We start from the raw sequence: 26178 nt of genomic DNA, 5'->3' as shown, positions 1-26178 counted from the left end.
TCGCAAGTTTCTTCAGTTCAGGAGTCCTATATCAGTTTACAAGCTTTCTTTTCGGTCTGGCGTCGGCATCTTGGTGTTTTGCAAAGGTGTTCAGGCCAGTAGAGGCGTTTCTCAGAGAAAAGGGGATTCGTATGATAATGTATCTCGACGATTTCTTAATCATGTCACATGATCAGGAGGAGTTGAGTGAGCAACTTCATTTATGTTACAGATATTTCTAGAGCGCAGGTGTCTTTGCGCTAGTCACTTGTCCTTTAGAAAAAAGCAGAAGAAAAGCATTTTATTTAGCAAAAAGCCAGGTTTTTAGCCCCTTCCTAAATGCCAAAAGATCAGTGGAATTTCTCCGGTGAAAAGGAAGGTAATTCCAGGCTTTTGCTGTGCCAAAAACAAACCTTCTACCACCCCACAATACTTTCCTTATGGGTGGCACAGTGACCAACTTAGCTCTCAGACAGCGAAGAGTTCTTTTCTGGTTATACCATTGAAAATGGCGTTTTAAATGATCAGGTCCCAGTAGTTGGCCTTCTGGAATCTTTGCGGTTTTTGATCAATATGGAAAAGTCCGTATTGGAACTCTGTCAGGAATTGGATTTCCTTGGATTTCAGGTGAATACAGCGTCTGCAACATGGAGTTTGCCGGAAAAGAAGGTGATGAAGATAAAGACAGAAGTCTGGCAAGTTTTAAAGAAACAGTCTATTACACAGAGATCTTTAGTGAGAGTAATAGGTTCATTTCCATCCTCTGCACCGGCAGTTTTTCTGGGACCAGTTTATTACGGGGCTCTGCAGAGATTGAATGAAGGCAGAAGGTTTGAGGACAGGATTATGGTACAGAGACCAGATTCAAGTTTTGATGGAAGCACGGAATGAATTAGTTTAGTGGTTAGACAATCTGGATGCCTGGAATGGCAGGGCTATTTTTGGAGTATGTCCTGATTACATGCTGGAGACAGATGCAAGCCTGTTTGCTTTGGGTGCTTCTCTAGGAGCAAAGCAACAGGAGACATGTGGCAGAAGGTCATGGGAAGACGTTGTTGAGCACATAAATGGCTTGGAGATGAGGGCAGGACTATTTGTTGAAAATGGACAATGTTTTGGCGGTTCGGTATATAAACTGATTGGACGGTAGCAAGTCGAGGAATCTGATTGCGCAGGAGATTTGGAATTTTTGTCTGGAACAAAAAAAATTGGTTTATAGGCAGTATTTTTCAGCTCTATCCAATATGGAAGCGGACTGGAATTCGAGGTATCTCAGGGCCTACAGCGATTGGAAGCTGAATGTTCATTTATTCCAGAGAATTCAGCAAGCATGGGTGTCCCATAAATGAGGATTTATTGGCACCAAGGCTGACATTTCAGTTACCCCGGAAATACAGACTGAGGCCAGGTCGTCAAGCAGAGGAAATAGATGCATTTCAGCAGGACTGGAAGGTAGTTCGGGGATATGTATTACCTTCTTTTGCAATGGGACAGAGGATATTGTTGACTGTGAGAAGGCAGTGGTATCAGATAATTCTAGTCACTCCCTTTTGGACAGCTCAACCTTGGTTTCTAGGTTCCTGGAGTTAGCGGTGGAGGAGCCATATTGGATTCTGAATGTATTTATTCATTCATTTGTAGAGCGCATGGTTACACTACCGGTGTGTCCCCGCGCTGAGAGATGCGGTTTATAAATGCCGGATGCCGCGTCGTATGGCCGTTGCCCGAATCTTATCGTTGTACAAACAGCCAGGTCTTTAGCTGCCTTCAAAATCTACTTTCGCATGGCTCTAATCTTAGCTCCATCGGTAGGCTGTTCCACATTTTTGCTGCACAGTACTTGAATGAGTGTTTCCCCATTCTTGCTCTGAAAACTCTTGGTACAGTCACTAGCGCCTTTTCTACCGATCTTAAGCTATGCCCTGGTGTGTATTTGGTAATTAGAGGTTGCAGATATCTTGGGCCTTTTTTTTGTAGGATGCGGTGGCAGTGGCACATTGCCTTAAACACAACTCTTTTTTCCACTGGCAGCCAATGGAGAGCTGTCAAGGCTTTCATCATGTTAGATCTTCTTGGAACGCAGAGGACCAGACGTGCAGCCGCATTCTGTACCCTCTGCAATTTGGACAGACCCTTTTTTGTAGTTCCAAGATATAGTACATTCCAATTGGGATGTTATTACTGAGTGTACAATGGTTTTCCTGGCATTAGAAGATGGGAGATCCAGGAATTTCCGCAGAATTTTCATGGCCCCATAGCATTTTCCCGCTACCTTCCGGATTTGGCTCTCAAATGTCAACTCGGAGTCAAACCAGATTCAAGGTTTTTTACTTCTGCTTTAGGGGTGGGTAGTTGACCTAGTAAATCAGGTCACCACGCGGTTGACCATATGGAAGTGCTGTCAGGGCCAGAAAGAGCGCTGCATCCTTTGGTCATGGAAGGGGCTTTGAGCCTTCTTTCTCAGGAGGGAAGCAATTTGCTCAGGAGTCGCTCAGGTAGTCATGGGCACCAGGCACTAGAAAGTGCTACGTTCGAGCATGCAAGAAATGAGTATGTTGGTACTTGGAGAGGGGCTTGGATCCTGTGAAGGCTGCTTCCATAGACGTTTCTAATTTGTTATCTTTGTTGTTTGAAAAAGGCAATTCATTGACAATTAATTGTTATAAGTCTAAAGGGGTAGCAGGTCATGCTACAGTTGGAGGATGATCAATAGGAAGGGATCCCTAATTTGTAGAGTGATGAAAGGCATAAAGTTAGACCCGGGAGCTGTCTGACGTGCTGAAATGGGAGGTTTCCCTTTCTCAGACGATCTTTTTGGGGGTGTTCGAAGGCATTGGGGGTACAAGGGCAGAGAAAGCGTATCTCGGCGCGGCCCTCATATTAGCGGGACATCGCTGCGGGTTGGATGTCTCCTGGCTCCCCAACCCTGCTAAGACGTGGAGTGGAATGGTGCACGCCGCAGGAATGTGTGGTTTTTTTAAGCTCGTCGCTGCCCTCAGAAACATGGGCGGGTATGGGAGAAATGGCTGGATCAATTGGCTTAACTAGATGTGGGTTTGTGTCAGAGGCCTCTTTTGTAAGGTTGGTGCTCTAGGTTTACTCAATGCATTCCCTTGTATGGACTGTCTATCTCTATCAGTACTGGAACTTGTGTGCCTTGCATTGTGTTCTACCTGCCCAGTTGAGCTAAAATCCAATAAAGATTATTAAAAAAAAAAAAAAAAAAAAAAAGTTACAAGACCTCCTTGGTCTAGGTATAACGGTTTGTGGGATGTGAATTTGATCATTCGTTTGTTGGAAAGATGGGCCTCAAATAAGTATTTATCTTTACGGCAAATGTCTTGTAAGGTGGCAACATTGTTATGCTTGATCTCTTTTAGATTTTATATAGATTTTATAATCCAGATGGGAGTACGGTTTTAAATTATGAGACTGACGAAGACTGACTTTTGCAATATTTTATCCGAAAATTGATGAGCATCCTAAGTTATGTGTAGTATGTTACTTGAAGGAGTAAGAGTAGAATGGAAGCATTTCGAAAAGATGAGATAAATCAGTTGTTGATTTCATACGTGAGACCTTATGATCCATAAAGTTCAGCAACTTTAGGGTGTATAGTAAGGATTTGTATGCTTGAGGCGGGAGTAGACATGAAGATGTTTGGTGCGCATTCAGTCAGAAGTGCGATGGGGAGTAAAGTTTACTCGTCAGGTAGAGGAGTTATTAAGAGCAGCTGACAGGTCTAAGGTGGATGTGTTTACAAGGTTTTATTTGAAATCAATGGAACAGGTTTCATCTGTTGTATTGTCACAGGTTTGTACATGCATAATGTTAACCTCCGGAAATGTAGATTCTCCGAATTTGTGAAGAGAGAATCTGGATTTTATTAAAGACACGGCGACTAGCATTATATCTCCCTCCCTTCCCAAGTAAGGATAATTTTGAAGACAGAGTGGATATATAAGAATTAAATAAATAGTTCATTGGATAGGATTTGTGCACATGTTTTTTGAGGAACAGTTTATATTTTTCAATATTTTTCAGATGCACAATAAGAGTGGAGAGTAATGGTGCAGAAGAAGCTGTCCTACGTTTAATCGTCGATCAAAAGTTATTGCGACAGAGCAGCTTAAAAGAGGAAGATGGCTGCTGGGTTGAGACATATAGACACACATTCTGGTTTTGGAATTTTAAGTGTGGTTGTTTTCTTTGAAGTGGTGCAATGGAGTGGCAATAAAAGAAATGCATAATGCTAGCCTCCGTGTCTTTAAAGAAATCCAGATGCTCTCTTCACTAATTAAGATGATCTACATTCTTATATTGAGCTACGTTGCACGTGTATATATGAATGTCATGCACAGTATATTAGAGTTTTAGTATGCACAAATGAATTGGTAAGAATAGGAAACAGAATATTGTTGGTATTTTGCAGTTCTCCAGAGGAGAAGTACACATTTTAGCTCATCTTCCATAAGAGTTTATAGTGACAAAGCTTATATATATATTTGAGGTTATAAATTCTTTGAGCTTTGCATACATAAAATGTTCAGTTTCACATCAAAGTACAGTGAGTCGGTTACACAGAGATATCATTAAGGTATATCTCTTCAGCTTAGAAATCATAATGACAAGTTACTATGGATATTTTCAGCTTGTAGACATCAACTTCACTCTGTAGACATTCTTGGACAGAAGTGACAAATCAGGGTGGTGGAGCCCTCGGTTTGTTTTCTCTTCCCCCATCCACCTTTCCCCACTTCTACTACTGGTCCTATTTCTACATTTGTGGTCACTGGTGGAGGCAGCGAGAGATGGAAAGGTGCATTTCTCACCTGCATTTTGGTCACAAAAGGCTAGAGCACAATGAAAAGAGTCTTCAAAAAAGAACACCATCTTTGTATCATCATTAACTGAAATACCGGAGGAAACTGAAAGAGGGTTTGTAATGTTAATCTAAACTGGCCGTAGCTTAATGTTACATTTATTCTAGAACCCCTTGTCACAGCCACACTAGATGGATTTCAACCTTAATGTTATGTAAAATAACATCTTACACATAGAAAGATTTTCCCATTGCAAGTGTAATAGTGTAAACACCACTGTTGTGTCTCTTAGAAGAAAGCATGTCTACTACCCACTAAGAGAGAAACATCAAACCTCATGTTGTGCTATGGTTCATCTACAGGTCTACTGATGGGACAAATGCATCCACTCTATCCAAATGGACATTGGACATGAATACTAACTACTAACACACTTAGGAATAAGAGCCAACGTTTAAAGTTACGTCACCATGAGTGGGGGGGTCCTGCACGGTTCGCGGAAGGTGTGTACAGCCCAGGGGCAAGGGCGGAGGTGTATACTGAAGACGATGGTGCCAACCAAAGAATAATTATGGAACAGGCTCCTTGTGTAATGAGAGAGAGGGGGGGGGGTGGCTGGTAGGCAAAGTGGGTGTGTTGACCGGTGCTGACCTGTTTGGTTGTTTTATTTTGTGTTCAGAAGAAAACCAAAAATGCCAATAAAAATGTTTTAAAAAAAAAAAAGTTGCGTCACCAAAACACCATACTCTTGGCTTCATCAACAACAATGGAATCTGAAAGCCTGGTAGCTCCCTTTTATCTGCTATCAGGTTAGTAGCATATTACTTATTGAAATCAAGATTTGCTCATGAAAATACACTAAGTTTTGGAAACATGTAATTGAGAAGCTGGTAGGATTACATTAAGGTTGTAGTTTCCCATCCTTCCAATGTTTGCCCAACTGTTGGACATGCAGCACAACCCTGCACAGGTACAGAGATATAAAAAGACACTATTGTCAAGTAATAGAATATATGCCTCTGTACGTCCTGCTATACTTAATCAGCTTTAACCGTTTATTAATATGGGAGGATGGTATGCATTAGCCTGCTGACAGAATCATGAAAACACAGCCCCATTAGCAGGGATTAATTTGTATAAAAAAGTAACTTAGTGCTGCCACCACTGCAGAATGCCAGGGATGCCAAATACCAAGGCTGTATAGTGTTGGTTTTGCCTATGCCTCTTTCTTCCGCAACCCTAAACCTCCTGAATGTGTCTAACTCTTGCAGTATTTTTTTTAATACTTGCTTTCTCATTTGGTCACTGGTTTCCTCTTTCTCTCTTCCTCTTTTTACCTTTTGCATCTCATTTGCTCCGGGTCAAAGTCTAATGATGAAAAAAAAAGTCCCAGTCTACAAATGTGAGTGTCGGTGACCAGCAACGACTGTCAGGAAATAAGCATGGCAAATTACCAACCTTTAACATCGGAACCATCACAAGGAAAGAATGGACAATAAGGCTGGGGTATGTTACGTTAGTGGACATTTTGAGGCACATAACAGCAAAGCACAGACATCATGGGTTCACAACATCAAACCAGTCATTCTGGTAATTTGAACAGTCTGAGTAGGACAACTTACTAAAGTAGTGTATTCCACATCATCGCCCAATAGACCTGTATCATTCAGTGTATATTTTGCTTTGATTTGCACAGCATCAACAGGGCCCTTCTCCACCTGGTGCTTTATTGCCTTAAAGAGTTTGTAAAGTGGCTCGCCTGCTGTGTCCTGAAAAAAGCATTACGGAAAATAAGTAGGTAACAAATGTTTTGTTCTGTAGCGATTCAGAACCATTGATTTGATAACATTCGTTAATTAAAAACAAAAGCCCACTCATGAAATTTAACACTGCATATCAGTATAGGAGAGTACAGTCTGCTCTGCAGTGTGGCATATCATTGCACTTTAGCAGCAGGCAACTGTTCATGCTGAACATTCATTCAAGGGATTTGAAATTTCAAACAATGTAACGTGAAGTACCATCTGTCATACTTCACACAGACCTACAAACATAACACTATAATACATAGTTTTGTACATTGACTTATGAAAAAATACAGAAATACAAACCAAAACAAAACACAGAACATCACTCTGCTAACCAGGAGTTGATTCCTTGTGTAGTGGAAACCTGATTGGTAAATTATTTAGAGAAGATACGCCCCGCATTTCTTTGGCTGCTCTGCTGATTTATGGAGACTTTTCAGTGTATAAAGCCTATATTCTGAGGAATTATTGTGTAAATACTTCGGATGTGAGACACTGGAAACTACATACTGAAAACAAGAATGTATTTGGCATATGCTTAGGTATTCAGAGCTTTGTAAGAAGCATGTGCGAAAATGGCTAAAGTGTCCTTGATTATCTTTTCGTTTCAATGTATTGGAGGGTTACTCAATGCCATCCTTAATGTGACAAAAGTGATAGATTAACATGGCAACAGCGAGGAGGGGTCATTTACAATACAATGATGTGGTTCTGGTAAGTCAAAGCTCCTGTAGCTAGTCAATGAAACTACGTGTGGCATATCACTGCTGGATGCATTACATAGTTAATGATATGATGTAGCCCTTATTGCCTGCCTATTGTGTGTAGGAACTATAGTGACAATTTTTCTTTACTGTAGAAATGTTTTACCTTGAGGTACTGGTACAAACATATTGACATCCAGTTGGAAAGCATTCTCTCCACAACATTCTCTGATCTAATAAAAACAAAGAATAAAACAAACATTAACTCATGCGAAAACGTTGTTCTAAAGAGATTCAACACATTTCACTTACCTACTTAAGAGAGTAGTTTGGGACTGAGCTTCAGGTCTTATTTTACAAAGGAAAAACAAGCTTTCTTCATAACATATTGAGGACAGTGCAAAGGCGATCAAGGCTTGCAATGGACTATCTCCAGGCTTGACCATAACGTGACAAGTGAAGCATTAAAAGCCTTTTTACCAGAGAAGCAAACAGTGTACATCTTTAATAAAGAGAGGAAAAAGATTTATTGACTAGATCTACAAAGTTCGGAATTAATTTTAAAAAGTTAAATGTTAAAGCTATGTTAAAAGGGTTGCTATTGTTCATGGAAAAAGGAAGAGGCTAAGCAGTGGCTTTGTAAGAACGTGAAAGTTTCAAAAATTGAAGCAACAATCAAAGATAGCAGCCTCCTCTGACAGAAGTTTTATGCATTGCAGAGGCTTACATTTGTCTTTCAAAATAACTTGAAGCAGTGATCTAGTAACTTAAGGTGAACACCATTTATTCATTGTGTTAGAGGGTAACTTCAGGTTTTGAACAGGGAACAAGTGGCCACTGGCCATGCACTGGTTGCCTCACTCCCAAGGTGCAGCCAAGGGAAAAGTACAGACATTCCGCAAAGGCCGAAGAAGTGGTTTTTTTTTTTGGATACCCTATTGTAGGGAGCACTGCCAACTAAGAGTAAACAAGTACTTAGGAGATTCATAATGAGGAAAAAGAGGATAAAGAACGGATTGTCTTTGGGCTGTGTGAGGCTAAAGAAGCTTGGCCCATGGACTTGCATGTGTCAAGACAGTCCTAAATGGATGAAGCCTCTGAAAGGCCTTGTCGTAACTGCTGGCTCACCACCTCTATTGGTAGTTTGTTGCGAAATTCAGTACTTTAGACATTTTTCAGATAAACCAATATGCTACTGCCATTCACCTCACGTTTGGTTTCTCAACCCAAGTTTCAATAAACAATGCAATGTCTGATAGTTGTTTGACCTTCATGTTAGTTTAAGTTAAGAGGGGGTAACATGTCATACACTTGAGAAATACACAGGAGGGCTGTACTGTCCTGCGAGCATTCAGATATATCTTACAAAAACTGAACTCCCATGACACTAATCAGATATCTGTTCAAAAGATGTTAAGGCACAACTTTATAAAGTGGACTGTATCATCAGATACAGAAGGGAAATCTAGCAACATTAGGAGGGCCTATTTCCAGGTGTAATTGAGCACTGGCAAACAATCCCAAACCTATGCTGTGTTCAGTACAGAAGCTGGATGAGATGTGACTACAACAGTATAGTGGACCTGTAGGGGCCACAAACCGTGCATGGTAAAATTGACCACCAAAGACTAGATTCATACTCCATAGGATTCTGCAGCAATCACTGACGAAAAGGGGTAAAATTAGTTTTTGTTTTATGTGGGTTGTCTAGGGGCTGCTAATAGTGACCACCGCAGTGAGTTTTTCATTGCTACTTTTGGCTGCTTATTTGGGGCAATGGTCACTACTAAGGAGTACTCCAACAATTCCATGTCCTGTAGAGAACACCAGGATTGTGAACATCTATCACTGCTTTGCTTCAACAGTTTGGACAACAAATTTCGCCGCTTGGAACCCATCCTATGCCTTTTAATCAAATTCTGAGAGAAAAATGTGGTACATTGTGTATTAGTACTAGAGTTTCTGAGGAAGAAAAGAACACAGTAGAAGTCGAATAAATTACAATAGCGGGTCGATATTTGAATAAAACAGTGCACTTGGTAAACAACATAGTGGTTGAATGCAAAGAAAGGAAGTTTACCTTCTGAGCATCAGCTTTGGGTTCTTTGCCACATACTGCTCCATCAGCTCCAAGAACAATGCTCTCATGATGTCTGTGTAATATTCTAGCTTTCCGTGCAGAGCCACTGTCAGAAGAGATGCAAAGTAGACCTTCGCTCTTGCTGAGAAATCCTTCTGAGCTTCTAATACATGAATAAACTAAACATAAAAAAATAGAAAATACACATATTAGCTATGCAGTTTTTGGGTTAAGAAACAAGCAGGTATGAATTTTATGCAGATTTTGAGAACCATTTCTAGGCAGTTCTCAGTTTATACGCAGGTTGAATTGACCTCAGATTTTAGTTTACAATTTCTAACAGCCTCAATAACGGGAACATGGAGAGCCTACTACTCTACCAGATGGAGATAAGTATCAGTCTGAAATAAACTTGTATGTATACATTGGTGTTTCTATAATTCAGGAGTATGCCGGGAGGAAACAAATGGTATACATCAAAACAGGAAAAAAAGAAATACTGCAGAAAAGGGCAAGGAACTACTGGGGATTAAGCTCAACAGTAGGGGAATTTAAGGGTGACTGTTACTTTAGAACATGGGATAGAGGAAAAGGGAGTGTCCTTACTAACGGCCTGCAAGATAGTTTTGGAACTGGCTAAGTAAGGGTGCAAACCACAAGTGTGAATGTATGTTATTCCAGATCCACCGTACATATAGGAAGAAGGCTCATCTCCTAGTTTATGAAAGGCTATGGAAATTCTCTTTGAAAAATCGCAGTTCATATATTCTCCTGTGTCCTAAAGGCTCAATATAGAAAAATCAGTCTACTAATGCTGCAAGTGCATACCCAATAATCATGTAATGTAGTTGGAATCTGTATGATTCGTGTTCCAGAAGCTATTCAAGCCGGAATCAGAATCCATTCAGGCTCCTGTGAATCTTCCCACCTGTGTTCTGGTGCAATGTGTGAGACCATGGACGAAGCAGAAATGTCTGCACAGTGCAATTCACCACTTGGGCCCACAGAGAAGTCAGGCTTAACTCCAAGGCAATGTGCAAAGTATTTGTGCAATACCTCAAACAGTAACAAGTGAAACCCCACAAAAGTATCACACAACAGGTTTAGAAACAGAGTAATTTTTAATTAATAAAACAAGACCAGAAAAACAAAAACCCAATTAGTAGATCCGGAGATATGCAATTTTAAAGACTTCAGTATAAATAGCACAATAAAGGACAAAGTGCCAACTATGGAAATCTGGTCGGACCGGACTGGGATACAGTCACAAGTTCAGGCCGACCGCGATGCAATACGGCCCAGCTACAGGGACCCAGTTTGGCCTCCTGAACAAATCCCCTTAAATCCTGTTTTGTGGAGGACTACACGCATCCGTGTCAAAGTTGCATTCTGCAATCGAAGTGCTCAGTGAAAGAGTTGCTGTGCGAGGTCCTGCATTGATGTGGAGGATTCAGTCGAGGGCTTGTGATGCGTAGGCCGGCGTCGAGGATGCGTTGCGCAGTCAGGGCGATGTGTTGGTTCGAAGGAGCTGCAAGGCTGCAATGTGGAGTCAGGCGTCGTCGTTGAGGCGGCCATTGACTAGGGATGCGCGGGGCTGCACCGAGGATGCGTCGCACATCTCAGTATTTACGTGCCCCCCCCCCCCCCCGACTCCAGGAACTTAGATTCGACTGACTAAAAAGAAGGCAAGAACTGTGGACTAGCTGTGGACTTTGCACCAAACCTGCCCGCTTGCTCCTGTCCTGACAACTGCAAAGGCCCAAATCGTCCTGCAGCTGTGCATCCTCCCAAAGCTTCGGAGGGCTGCCAGCACTTCGCCAACCAGCCAGCATTTCCTTTGAAGTGGAGGAGTCACCTCCCAGCAGCCTGCAGGCAGTGACCACACAGCCAGTTCACCAACCAGCTGACCACTGGGTCCACGGACAACAGCGTAGGAGGTTACAGAGAGTCCAGGAGGTTAGCCCCATCGATCCATCCAGTCTTCGAAACGCTCCACCCTGGAGGCTCCTTGCACCAATACCAAAAGCCTGCTGCAAGCACCAGAACGTGTTTGTGTTCAATTTGAACACTACCATTGCAAAAACATTCCTGCACATCGAGTGACTTCAACAGAGGCCAGCTCCATGCCAGAAGTCATCTTGCTGTGTTTCTTTCCCTTCTTCTCAGATGCACTCGCAGCCTTTCTTTGCAGGTACTGTTCCCCATTGACTTCAAAGTGCATCATTCTAGGTCACCACCGCGAAAAGCACCTGTGCACTCGGACACCTCAGGGCAGGTAAACATGAACTGTTGGTGCTTTCTTGGACCGTTCCCCTACCTACCTTAAGTCCAGAAGTCGTTGATAAGTGACCCTATGCAGTGTTTATTTCTCCTACGGGATAACATTACCACATTCGAGACCGATGTCTCAAATCGGATGACTGTATTTTCTATGTTTCTGAAAATCGCTAACTTGAAAAGTACTTACCTGACCTTAAAGATCATGGTGAGTAAATTAATATAAAAATGTGTTATTTTTTGGGTTGCGCCTAGGCAGTGCACATACGCAGTCTTCGAGACATGCTATATTCACTCTTTAGGCTCACAGCCCGCCTCCTGCTTTCAATTTGTTTTGTCAGTGTCATGCTAAATTCCTTACTTCTAAGTGGCTAATGCTTGCTGAGTGTCCCATCTTTTTCACAATTGTTAACTCTCATGGAGTATCACCGGAGGACTTGTCCGCTTCCACTTGTGCCATTTTAAATTGCGTCTTTGGAACTTTTTACATTTATTTACAACAAGCACTTCTGTGGAAGGTGCGCGGCCAAGCACCTTTTATCAGCATGGTGCTTGTAGCTGCTTGCATTTTAAGATCTTTTCAGTGCTCATGCAGAGACTCAAACCTGGTTCCCCAGTTCCAAAGTTGACAGCTATGGTTGTTACGCAAAGTGGTGATGCTCTCAAATAGTTACATTTTTCAGAACTCTTGCTTTCACCCCAAAGTCAAAATAAAAGTGTTATTCAAATGAAAACTTTAATGCTCACAGGTTTGGTCAAACCCGGCACCAACTCTTTAAAAATCTGTCCCTATGGGTCTACTCAACAGAAAGGAAGGGGGAGGGAAAACAGTGGAGAGGAGACCAGGCTTCTGGAGGATGTAGAAACCAAGGGGGAGAAGAAACCGCATGAGCATTTAAGGCTGCGAGAGAGTCCGGATACGTGACTATTAAGGGATGCTTGGGCGAGCCATGCACTCACATGTGCATCTCCACACACCAAAGCGCGCGCGCACACACACACACACACACACACACACACACACACAATACATGCGGCCAACAGTCCTGCACAACTCACAGGAAGCCTGCCAGAAGTAAGGCACAGAGGAACAGTAAAACAACAGATGGACGACAAGCTGTTCGATGCTTGTTCTTGCTTGAAGCGAGCTGCTGGAGGCAAAGCCTGGTTCCAGAGGACTGTCCTCCATGCCTCCATTGTGAAACTCTCGCCCTACCTTCCACTCCGTACTTTTGGTGAAGACTCTATAGTTGCACCTTCCCTTCCATCACCTTCCCTTCCACCCAGCTGTATTCTAACCCCCTTCTGATATTTACATTCGGCAGTTTTAAGAGACCGCCGTGACGTGCGGGCACCTCATTAACAAAGTATAAATAAATAATCTTTGGCCTTGCCAATATTTAAGATATTTTTTTTTTTACATGATTTTGGGGGAGATAAACGCTTAGGAAACAGCAGCTTTGTTCCAAGGATTTACACAGAGGATTACTCACGGACTTGCCAGGTCTTGGCTGCAACTACTTCACCAGTGCTTTACCAGAGCTGGCAAACACTTTTCCTTAAATGCAAACTAGAGGATATAGCATTTGGAAAATTATGGGGCAGATTGAATACAAGACAACACTGGCTTTATGCCAATCTCGTGTAAATAAGTGCTTCGTAACAATTTTAAGGTTTACAAACATTAACGACGATGGCTAGGTACAATATGCTGAGGTGAATTACAAATACAAATTCATTTCACTGCATTCTCGCTGAAAGGTGAATGCATCAATCGATGCTATTTTTGAAATATTTCAACATGTAAACCGACACTAGATATTGGGTTTGCTCAGGCGTAGAAGCGTGACAGGGCAGCAAGAAGCGTTCTTTTCTCCACCTAGCACTTCCTGTTTAGCCATTCCCATCTCTCTCGCTCCCACTCTCTCCCTCCGACTGTTTCTCTCTTTCTCTCCCTCTCTCCACATGCTTGTGCTGTCACTCGGTCTCTCCCGGTTGTCTGTCCTTCTCTGTTGCTCTTCCTCTTCTCTCACATTCACTCCCTCATGCTCAATTTCTAACTTCTCCCTCTACTCTTTCTTGCTCTGTCTCGCTCTTTTCCCTCACTTTTGTCTCTATCGTCGCTCTATCTGTTCTCCGATCTTTGTCTTTTCTCTTCTCTTTCGTGTCTCTTGCTTGATCCTTCTTTACTTTTTTCTGTCTCTTCTCTTTCTTGTCTTCCTTTTTCTATTTCTTTCACTCTTGTCTTTCTCTGTCTCTTCTAATTCTTTCTCCTTCTTTGTCTCTTATCTGCCTGTTCTTTCTCTTGCTCTCTTTTTTACATTGCTCCAGCCTAACTAAGGGACTATGTTCATCCACACAAGTATGGTCTGTAAGGACAGTGTTGTTTACATGAGTCTTAAGTTGACACGGATTGATATGTGAGTTAGTGAAGCATACAACCCAACTTAACCAAGTGACACTTCTTGTTGGTGATGATGCTGGTGTGCATGGTTTGCTTTAGTTAACACTTTTGTGATGGATTGTTACACCTCAAAGCAGACTGCATAATGGGATTTTGGTGTTTTTTTTTCTTACTTATCGCGTATCAAAGTACTTCCAGATATGCGATTTCAGACTACCAGTTGTACAAAAATAACACTTTCAATAAGTACTTCTCATTGCAGTGCTATAATGTGCCTATTAGTGTCAAAGCTTCCAAGTTAAAGAACAGTAGATGTTGTAGCACCCAGGAAAATGTGTTGCAATTTCTAAATACTTATATGGTTCCAAAGGCGAGACCTATTAGCCATGCCAATGCTTGTTGTAAATTGTGTCTGATTTCTGTATTGAGTGTGTGTCTCATTTATTGACCCTGTGTGTGCAACAAATGCCTAACACTCCCCTCTGATAAGCCTAAGGCTGCTCGACCGCACTACCACAAATAGAGGGTCTTGGGATTGTTAAAGCAAGCCCCTTTACACTAGTGAGGGATACCTGGACACTCTGCACAGTGCACCTCATTTTGGTACACTATATAGAGAGGCAGCGTCCTACACACATTAAAAATGTTTGTTGCATTTTATATGATTTGCTAAATAAGGCATGTGTTTTATAAGGCACGGACACACTGGAGGATAAGTTTACTATACTAGCTTAAATATAGCTGAGCTAACTCATAAGCTGCAGTGCGACTTTCCTGCGATCAGACCACCTCTTTGGAATGCTTGGGAGTCTGTGCATCACAAGAGAAAAGACACAGCAGAGCAGGACAGCAAGGAGTACCAGTTGCAATTAGTGACGTATACACTTCCCTTAACTAAACCATGACTAACATACATAAACTTAAACTACGGGATCAGCATCCTAGTGGTGACCACATTTTGTACATGTGTTCCACACATGATTTGAATGAGAGAGGGTAAAAAAATTGTCTACTAGTCTGCCAAAAGACGGAGATCATGTTTAAGACATAGGTAAACTGGTCTCCAGTAGTACACACTATCCAGATACTTACATGTATGAGAAAGGATTTGCTATTAAGCAGATTGGAAAACTGAGTGAGTGCCTGCTCAACAGTCTGACGTCGACCTTCCGGGATGTCCAGCTTCCCAGTAATCATCACATCTTTTTCTCCATCCTTTGAGGGCAAGAAGAAAACCCGGTCTGTGTACGTTTTGTAATCTAGGAATGGGATTCCAGCCTCGTTGACATCGTTTGTCTGATCCTCCATCTCGATCATGAGATCTAAAACACAGAACATGGTATGATTTCAGTAGCTCCCAGGTCCTAAGCCTTCAGGTCTAACATGTATCACTTACCGCTTGTCTGATATGACTGCATTCAAAGTAACGAGGTTATGTTTTCGAATAGCAGCTCTTAGGACCACAACAGGGTACCTACTTCAGTGGATTTACCAATAAATGGGCTAGAGGACTGGAAGGTAAAGTAAGTTTTACATATCATTGCTCTATCAAAGAGTGTTTCAACTGGACTACGTGCATGTCACATGACTGTGTTAGCATGGCATAGTGACAGTGCTTTAAGCAAATGTACTCGTCGATCAGGATCGAGGAGGTAGAATTTATTCTCTACAATAAGCAATTCTCTGGACCATCATAGACTGTTGTGGATTGAATATTGCAAACGGGGGATGGGTCAGTTCCTCCTTTCCCCTCCTGATAGAGAGATATATATATATAGATATAGATATATATATATATATATATATATATATATATGAAAGTTCCACAAGTTGCCCAAAGACGAAGCGCACTCGCACCAGAACAAATAACTCTGCAGCACACCAACAGACAGCGTGTCAGTTCCTTTTGATAATATTGCCCAACGCGTTTCAGATTCATACATCCTTGTTCACGGGCAGCAGCATTAGAAACCACAATGATCTCAGGGGACTCTCAATAAATACCCATTTTAATGTTGATTCTCATCAGGTGAGTCCATGGTGAATACCAAGCATTGTGGGATAGGTAGTCCCGATTATGATAATACTTCACAATGCCGCTAAATACATCTTGCCATTTTAGTAAACCATGATAAGTTTGGAAAACACACGGTGCTGTGATGCGCTAAATACCGCAATCTGGTGCTCTGCCAGGCTCCACTGTAATGAGGCCCCAGATCCGCTTTTCAGATATCAACGGTGGTGCAGCTTCCACGGCAGGGCTGCCGTGCATATGAAAGTTCCACAAGTTGCCCAAAGACGAAGCGCACTCGCACCAGAACAAATAACTCTGCAGCACACCAACAGACAGCGTGTCAGTTCCTTTTGATAATATTGCCCAACGCGTTTCAGATTCATACATCCTTGTTCACGGGCAGCAGCATTAGAAACCACAATGATCTCAGGGGACTCTCAATAAATACCCATTTTAATGTTGATTCTCATCAGGTGAGTCCATGGTGAATACCAAGCATTGTGGGATAGGTAGTCCCGATTATGATAATACTTCACAATGCCGCTAAATACATCTTGCCATTTTAGTAAACCATGATAAGTTTGGAAAACACACGGTGCTGTGATGCGCTAAATACCGCAATCTGGTGCTCTGCCAGGCTCCACTGTAATGAGGCCCCAGATCCGCTTTTCAGATATCAACGGTGGTGCAGCTTCCACGGCAGGGCTGCCGTGCATATGAAAGTTCCACAAGTTGCCCAAAGACGAAGCGCACTCGCACCAGAACAAATAACTCTGCAGCACACCAACAGACAGCGTGTCAGTTCCTTTTGATAATATTGCCCAACGCGTTTCAGATTCATACATCCTTGTTCACGGGCAGCAGCATTAGAAACCACAATGATCTCAGGGGACTCTCAATAAATACCCATTTTAATGTTGATTCTCATCAGGTGAGTCCATGGTGAATACCAAGCATTGTGGGATAGGTAGTCCCGATTATGATAATACTTCACAATGCCGCTAAATACATCTTGCCATTTTAGTAAACCATGATAAGTTTGGAAAACACACGGTGCTGTGATGCGCTAAATACCGCAATCTGGTGCTCTGCCAGGCTCCACTGTAATGAGGCCCCAGATCCGCTTTTCAGATATCAACGGTGGTGCAGCTTCCACGGCAGGGCTGCCGTGCATATGAAAGTTCCACAAGTTGCCCAAAGACGAAGCGCACTCGCACCAGAACAAATAACTCTGCAGCACACCAACAGACAGCGTGTCAGTTCCTTTTGATAATATTGCCCAACGCGTTTCAGATTCATACATCCTTGTTCACGGGCAGCAGCATTAGAAACCACAATGATCTCAGGGGACTCTCAATAAATACCCAGCGTGTCAGTTCCTTTTGATAATAATGCCGCTAAATACATCTGCCGTGGAAGCTGCACCACCGTTGATATCTGAAAAGCGGATCTGGGGCCTCATTACAGTGGAGCCTGGCAGAGCACCAGATTGCGGTATTTAGCGCATCACAGCACCGTGTGTTTTCCAAACTTATCATGGTTTACTAAAATGGCAAGATGTATTTAGCGGCATTGTGAAGTATTATCATAATCGGGACTACCTATCCCACAATGCTTGGTATTCACCATGGACTCACCTGATGAGAATCAACATTAAAATGGGTATTTATTGAGAGTCCCCTGAGATCATTGTGGTTTCTAATGCTGCTGCCCGTGAACAAGGATGTATGAATCTGAAACGCGTTGGGCAATATTATCAAAAGGAACTGACACGCTGTCTGTTGGTGTGCTGCAGAGTTATTTGTTCTGGTGCGAGTGCGCTTCGTCTTTGGGCAACTTGTGGAACTTTCATATATATATATATATATATATATATATATATATATACACACATATAAATATTTTTTTTACCTCTGGCAAGTGTAACTCTTCCTGACTCTGGTATATTGCTGTAACCCGCCCATTGCTGTCATTTAGTGTTATTTCATGTATGTAAATAATTAGGTGACATCACTAGTGAGCCTTTGTTTATCTGTATCCATGCAGCCTTAACTGACCCATATTTTTAGAAAGGCTGCTTTCCAAGCAACATTATGCTGTCTTTAATGCGTTAACTGTTGATCTGTAGCTTCTCTTGATGTCCTCTCAGCCCCTTGTGGACAGCCTGTGGCTCAGTGTTGGATTTTGTTTTGTAACCCTTTGGATGTGGAACATTTCCAGTAGAGCATTCCTTAGACCCTGGCTGTCTGTCCTCCTACTGCCATATTGTGTGATCTTGAACAATCGCCTCCCCAGTCTTGGTACATCTGCCAAAATGGGAGGTGCTCGGAGAAAGCATGCATACTGTTTTAAGTACTAAAAATGGTATGGACAAAATCAATAGGTTTGACTTCAACAAAATGTATCTAGAGTGTCAATATATAGGCATATATGCAGTGTGACATTTAGATGCATCCATTCACACATACAAACGTGCCTACAAGCATCTACACACAAGCACCATTAAGGGCAGACATGAATTCAAACACAAAACGGTCACCCGCTTTATGTTATTAGTAGTAGTAAGGCATGCATAACACTAGGGGCATTTCTATGAATTTATCAGTGAAGCAGATAATCAATCCACCAAAAGGAACGCATACCTCACCCAGTACCTCAGATTCCTATGGAATCAATATTATGTTGGCAAATATCCAGTTGTGCAGTACTCAGACCGATTATGCTCTTGTGAGATAATGATTAATGGAAAAGAGTGTCCTTGGAAAACTCAACAATGACTGCCTCATGGCAATCATTTAAAAAAAATTACCTGTGAATTCCTTTTTGCAGCGATCTCTCACACTTTCTTCCAAACCTTCGAGCTGTGACTTGATTTTTTCATATTCCCGTTCAGCCTGTCGACTCTTTCGTCTAAAAAAGAAGAGACATTTTTGCAAGAGGTGAATGATGCATTTAGACCCACTAAGAATAATTATAGCCTGGTTTCCAACTGCATTTGATTTTGTAATTTCTTTTGGGAGGGGGTGGTAAAATGATTTCCTACCCCAAGTCACACATGTAACAAATCATATGCCTCCAAATTGGCTAAAACATTTGCACCAGAAACCAAAAACCTTCTTCCCCGTCATACATCAATTCTTACATCCTCGCGCTTTCTAGGTCTGACCTGGTCCTTCCTGTGCTAGGCATACTATTCTCTGATTAGGAGACTGCAATAGGAGGGTAATGAAGAGTATTACATTAAATATTAAATTATAACTGTATACTGTTTCTAATGAGTTACTCTTTAGTACCGATTACTGTGGTTCTCAAAATAAAAAGGATTGCAGGTTTGTAATTAGTTCTTATTAATCACTATAGATGTGGCATAAAATTAAGAGAAAAGTTACAAAATGGGAGTTTGCCAAGGCTGTGTCAAAGGCTACACTGGCCATCAGTGGAAAGCCAAGGTGTACACCTTTTCAACCAATTTACAAACCTATTTTGATCAGTGGTAGACACAATACCAGATGTTGCAATTTTGCTATTTCCACTGCACCCTCCTAAACTTATAAACCACCTCTGTGACTGCAAGAGAAAGGTACTCAAAACAAAATGGTTCAAGAGTCATAATCCTTGGCTGAAACACTGTGGAGCCACTGCTGCACGCAATAATCCATTTGTGATCGTGTTGGTGTCTTCAAGGTAGCAAACACCCTCCCACGACCCACCACACACACTGCCCAATTAGATGGCCTTTTAGTTTCTTTGCTACCAATTCATCCACAAGTGCAGACTAGAACAAATTATACAACTGCTTAAAGAAATATACAGATAGTACATTAAGCCTTACCTATAGAAGTATATGGCTATGATGATAATGGCCACCATAGGAATAATGACCAAAGGAATGATAACGTTTAATGGTATAACCGCACTTTGTCCATATTCCACTTTTCCAAGGATCCATTCTCGATTACCAAATTTGACCTAAGATGACATTTTTAAAAAAAAATCAAGATTGATCTGCGAAAGAACAATTTGCACCATATATCCATTAAACAGGTTTGTTAGATTTACAGCTGGTGACTAAATCATTATCTCAAGAAGTGCAAAGTGGACATCCATGACGGTTACTGCGCATCCGTTTCTAGACGATACCTTTTTGCATCTCAGTTACCTTCTGTATATTTATTTTTTGTTTAAATTTGTTTATTGAAGTTTTCAACTTTTCAAATTTCGAATATTTTGTTTTACACATATTGGGTCATAGTCCCCAGTTACAAAAACGTATTTTAAAATACTCTTCTGTATTTTTTCTCTTGTGATAATAGCAGCATCACATAGCTGTACTTGCGTTTTAGGGTCCAATATTTTTGGGTTTTTTGCGTACTAAAGTCCAAGGTTTAGCCGGTGTTTATCGAAGGCACCCCTTAGGTGACACAAGGTCATGGTCGACCCAAAATTCGTGAAATATAATCCGGGCAGAGTATCCCACCTTCCGTGTGCAACGTCTTTTGACGGCGTTGCAAAAAACCCAAAAATCTTGGACGCTAAAACGCAAGTACAGCTATGTGATGCTGCTGTTATCACGAGAGAAAAAATACAGAAGAGAATTTTAAAATACATTTTCGTAACTATGGACTACGATATACCAGTGATACAGACAGGATAAACTCGAGGTGGCATCCAAGTTAGGAGAACAAGTACATCTCGCAGAGGACAGCTTATGAGCCTTGAAGAAGTCCTAAAATAGGACTAAACGCGTTGGCTACTGTGAAGAAAAATCTTAATAAAGGAATATGTAAACTATGATATTTTGGTGGAATTGTTTACTTACTTATTGTGTGCGGATTAAATTCTTTATGCAATTGTTTGTTGTGAAAGTTTCTTTCACTAATTTAGGAAACTAAGGGGTCTTGTTTCCTTGAATCATCACACCAAGAGCCAATATTATTCCCAAGTTACAAATAAGTGTGGTATTGTATCCTAGACCTTTACTGTAAATCCTTTACATATTGGGTCATACATCAACAAAACATTTCAAGACTCAGCTATAAATATTTCAGGGCTAATATCTACGATGCTTCGGCTCGATTAATAGTTACAAAGTCATGCATGCATCTTTGCAGGATTTGTGATGCCTATTGCCAACAATTTCAATCATTATGTAACATTAACATAACAAAAGAACAACAGTTACCCCTCTCGCATTTCCAGTCAATAAATCAGCATTCCCTCTCAAGAGTTTTATGTCATCATCGTGCTACGTTTGTGCCACCTTCTCCTACCCCCTCCCTCCGCCCACCTTCTGTATATTTATTATCACAAAATGGTAAACATGTTCATGATCCATGATGTTATCTCCCAAAACATGTAACTGAACTCAAAGAATCGTCAAATAGGGACACCATGAACCCTAGAAATAGACTGTTACATAGCAGTGAAGCTGACTGTCTTTTGTTTGAACAATATACACAAAAGTCAACTCATTGCCTTAAGAGATTATACAACTGCAAAAAGAAAACTAATCCAGTTTTCACTTGAGCAAAGTAAGTGAAACATTTGCAACTAATAGTCCCCTTTTTAAATTTCTTCTAAAGCAAAAGTGGGCCATAAAGGTTATAAAGTTATTGAAGTTTGCGCTTTCATCTCATTTTATTATCAAACTACTAATGAATAAGAAGTTGAATTTCACAAGTGAAGACATTAGATCGTACAGGTCAGACAGCACCACACATCTAACTCTATTCAGGAGGTGTTCTCAAGGGTGTCAAGAAATACTGATTGACAACATATATAAAATACAGCCCTTGGGTTACTTAGAGACACTGAAGCACTACTGTTTCACAGCAATACAAACCTTACAAAGTAGGATTAAAATAACTTGCAATGTAATTGGGCGTGTATACTAAATGCGGTACAAGTACACAAGTAATTGTAACATGTTCTGCAGCAGGGCGGGTGTAGAAGGGAAACCCTTGCAACAAGTGGACATGTATTTCTTTACAGAGAGCTTTATAGATGCAAGAAATAAAGATCGAATATAATGAAGTGGGGTGTGCACCGGGCACAAGAGATTCCTCGTTACATTCCATGTGCAAGTCGATGGCACTACAGACAAGTAAACAGAGGAATGCACAAGATGGATCCAATTATCGGTTTTCAATACTTTCCATCTGTAAGTAAATTATTGTAATTTCTTGTGCACAGAGTCCCCATTATTTTAAATGTAGAATTAAACCTGCACAGAGTAAGTTAGAACAAGGGTGAAAGCTGCAAGGCTGTACGCTTGGTGGCAGTACTCCTCCCATGTCTCCTGGCTATCCCGGAGGGGATTCAGACCGGCATTAGTTATGTGGTGAAGTCATCAGGCCTTAGGAACACACATGCACCACTTGCATATGAATGGTGGGTACCCAAGACCTTTTTTTAAAAAAAAATGTGTCCCAAGAACGGTCGCATGACTTAGATGTTGCAGAGTGTTTCTTTTGTGTTGACAGGGATATCTGCTGTCACAGAATGAAGAGTTACAGTAAAATAAATTGGCAAGTTGAGGAACAAGGCATGGTGGAGCGTTAAATTGTATCACACAAATAATCCGCTGGTCTACCGATCTTAGAACAGCTCTAAGGCGCAAACAGTGCATGCATACGGCTCCTACTCAAACATGGGGGAAGTCCTTTAAAGAGGACGGAAACCCATCACCCACTGAGGTGGCATGCTTAATCATCTGGGATCTCCTCTTGTTTGCAATTCCTAGTGCAAGCAAGTGCTACAACTGTGAGGGAGGAGCTCAGGGATATTTTATAGAACACTTGATTGGATCTCCTAAAATCCACTAGTTGCGAAGCACTTGAAGTATTTTCGGTGATGGTTGCAGTGCAAAGAATGGTGATGTGAAGGGTGATCTAAAATTGGCTACCAAGAGAAAAAAGAATGTATTGGTTAACTCTTCATGTCAAGGTTAAAAAACAGTGCATTTGCAGTTTAAGAAATAATGACTGCACTAGTCCGAAAAACAGGTCTACGTGTTTCAGCCATAACGATCAAGTTCTGATCGCGGTCTTCCTCAGGACCTAGATAGTAAGGGCTACTGCAAAAAAGTTAAAAATAGTGTGAAATAGGTAACAAACGGCTGGTTGGAATAAATACAACCTACGGAAACCAGTGGTCTCAATTGTGAAAATTTCACAACTGTGTTGGTGTCACCTGTGAAAGACAAAAACAATGTGACTTTACAAACAAGAAGAGTGGAGACAGATCTACACAAAGGCTTGTACTGAATGGAGTGATCAACGTCTGGGTCAATGCCCATCGTATACTATCTTATCGTATACAACAACAAATATTTTGGAAAAGTATGCTTACCCCTGAGTTTACGGGTGAACACCACACCTCACCTGGCACCAGCTCAGGGCGCGAGGCACCGCTCTATTTAAAAGGAAAACTACAGTTTACAGATACAGACGCCACAGACATTCTGTAAACTTGTAATCCACAAGGTTTCAGTCAAATATTATCACATCATACATGTTATAGTTCTAAAAACAATAGTCAAACCCAGCTGTTTCAACATTAGCATTTATGGTGGAATCGCTTTGGGATGTAGGCTAGTGTGGTACAGGGCGAGAATGCTCATAGAAGTCTCAATCTCGATAAAAAGTGGAGTTTGTGCAGCTTCAATGGATACACAGGGGTTTCTTGGACCAAACGGTCTTCTGTGTGGTTCAGACAACAGTCATTGTGATACCACATGTAATATGTCTATTAAAAGTTAACAATGGCCTCTTTGTATCGCCCGAACGCAATCATAAATAACTATACAACACGGTGGTTAGTGAGGGCAGCAGTGTCAGTGTGTGAGTGCACATGATTTGGCACATTAACAGATCAATTCTAAGCAGTCCAAAAAGCGTATGCACGGTTAAAGCGCAACGTTTAAAATCCGGATCCGCTGTAGTACATATTGCCAGTATGTGAGATGCCACAAAGAGGTAGCATGCCTCATATGGGGACCCATAAAATTAGAAGCGCAGATATAGAGCGTGTTCTCTTGCAAGGGGTGTTTTAAAGAAAAGTGCGTTCCAAAGAGAGCACCGGCATTCATAAATAAACTTAAAAAAATAGCCACAAAATTACTGGCAACACGGTGTAAAGTTGCAAGTGCCTAGATGAAGAACATTACATAAACCGCGTCTCTCACTTACCTCTCCGTCTGTACCCCGGATTTCTCACGAGCTGTAGCCGGAGGTAACCGACGGCGAGGAAGAGGTGCCTTTTTATACCTTGGGAGGGTACTCTCTCGATTTAGGGGTTACTAATTAGTCATAAGCAACGTCGCGTGAAGATGACATCAATGATAAAACTACAAATGGGCCTTGGAAACATGGGAGATGTAGTTTAATGCCGTGAGACTACAGAAAGTGTTAAGAAACATGGGAAATGTAGTTTGTGCAGTTTATGCATTGGCAGCTCAGCGCCTCAACGTGATAAAAAGAAGCACTTAAACACGCGCCTTTGGGATTTGAAGATGGTAGTTCCGCATATCGTGGGTGATTAATAGAATTTAGGCATAAGACCCAGTGATGATATATCATTTTAGTGACGTTATTAAAAGATAGCGGGTCCCCATTAGGTCATTAATGCATACTTTAAACGAACGGAAACACTAAGCCGGCAAACTACCACTGAAACATATTGATAAAACAATGCATGAAACCCAGTGATGCGTGCGTTAAGTTTAACAGGTCTCCCAAAATACCCATGAGATACAAAAAATATATAATTTTGTTTTAAGCTCTGTGGTAGCACGGACAGGAATCCCATGCATTACTCCAAAAGGAGAGATGTAATTATCGCGCCTAGCGGGGTCAGTTTGTATGACAGGGGTTGTGCCCTACCTTGGATTCAGATGTATAATAGGAGGACAGGGATCCTCCTAAAGTTTGAGATGTTATTATGGCACCTAGCTGGGCCAGCTAGTGTGATAAGGGGGTTGTGCCATAACTTAAGTTCAGATGCATTTTAGAATGAAGACAGGGAACCTCATACTTGCTAAAATGACTGACCATATAGCCTCCTTCGGACACGTAAAGATAAAGGCAGGAGATCGTCATGTGGAGATGAAGCATAACCCAACCCTGAACTAAGATGTAGGAGGACAGGGACCTTATATATGCTAAAAATGAGAGATCATTTAGCCTCTTTTAGCCTTATAGAGACAAGTAGAACAGGAATCGTCATGTGAAACTATAACAAGGTCCACGGAATAGCATCATTCAGGCCCACAGTGTCACTCTTTAGTTTAAAGACCCATCTCTGTTCTTTCTGGAGGAGAAACTTTGTAACATCCGCAACGTGAGGAGGAATGAAAGGTTGTTCGAGGACCGTCCACTTCAATTCTTCGACTTTGTTTCAATGATAGATAGTGATCAGTGAGTCTAGTAGCTTGTTTGTTACACCTAGTTGTGCTCTTGTGTTCGTGAATCCGTAACTTCACCTTGCGAGTGGTCATTCCGACATACCGGAGCTCCTTTTGAACGAGAATAGAGGCAAAGGTATTCTTTCATTTCCAACATTGAGGATCCGCCAGTGTTGCTGCACACTTCTGTATTCCATTGGTCAGTGTGCTTAAGGTATTGACGCACGTCAGTCTAGTCATGGGTGGTTTGGGTGCAGGTGGTTCCAGAAGGGCCTCGCGTTTATTTTTTGAAGCTCGTTTGTATGAGCGCCGTATGAGTTTTTTAGGATAGCTCCTGTCATGTAGTTGTCAAGAATATTGGCATGATGTTCATAGTTCTCCTTCATGGAGCAATTCCTTCGAATACGAAGGAATTGCCCGTATGGTAGGTTGTCGCAAAGCGACTTAGGATGATAACTGTTGAATGCCAACAAGGAATTCCTTGCCATGGGTTTCCTACATAGTTCGCTCTCCAGCCCCATTGCTGATGGAAAAATTCGGAGGTCAAGGAAACGCAGGCTCTTTGCTATACTCCACTGTGAATTTTAGAAAATTGTTTCTGGAGTTAAGCCAAGTTTGGAAGTCAAGAATGGCAATGGCTTGCCCTCGCCAAATGACAAAGATATCGTCTATGTATCTTTTCCATA

General features: G+C 41.6%; 1 protein-coding gene across 6 annotated transcripts in view; it reads right to left on the bottom strand.

Annotated features, from left to right (window-relative positions):
• Positions 1-26178, bottom strand: part of PLXNB2 (plexin B2) — a 774339-nt gene that overhangs the window by 61680 nt on the left and 686481 nt on the right. For all 6 annotated transcript variants that reach the window (XM_085653971.1, XM_085653975.1, XM_085653972.1 and 3 more), the window contains 6 exons: positions 19922-20058; positions 18899-18999; positions 15168-15397; positions 9395-9573; positions 7481-7547; positions 6425-6571 (listed from right to left, as the gene is read on the bottom strand). In XM_085653971.1, coding sequence (XP_085510097.1) covers positions 6425-6571; positions 7481-7547; positions 9395-9573; positions 15168-15397; positions 18899-18999; positions 19922-20058 — 861 coding nt within the window. The remainder of the gene's footprint in view (positions 1-6424; positions 6572-7480; positions 7548-9394; positions 9574-15167; positions 15398-18898; positions 19000-19921; positions 20059-26178) is intronic.

The sequence above is a fragment of the Triturus cristatus genome, chromosome 4_1 (genome assembly GCF_964204655.1).
Source record: "Triturus cristatus chromosome 4_1, aTriCri1.1, whole genome shotgun sequence".
Taxonomy (NCBI): Eukaryota; Metazoa; Chordata; class Amphibia; order Caudata; family Salamandridae; genus Triturus; species Triturus cristatus.
This window is presented reverse-complemented; position numbering and strand designations above follow the sequence as displayed.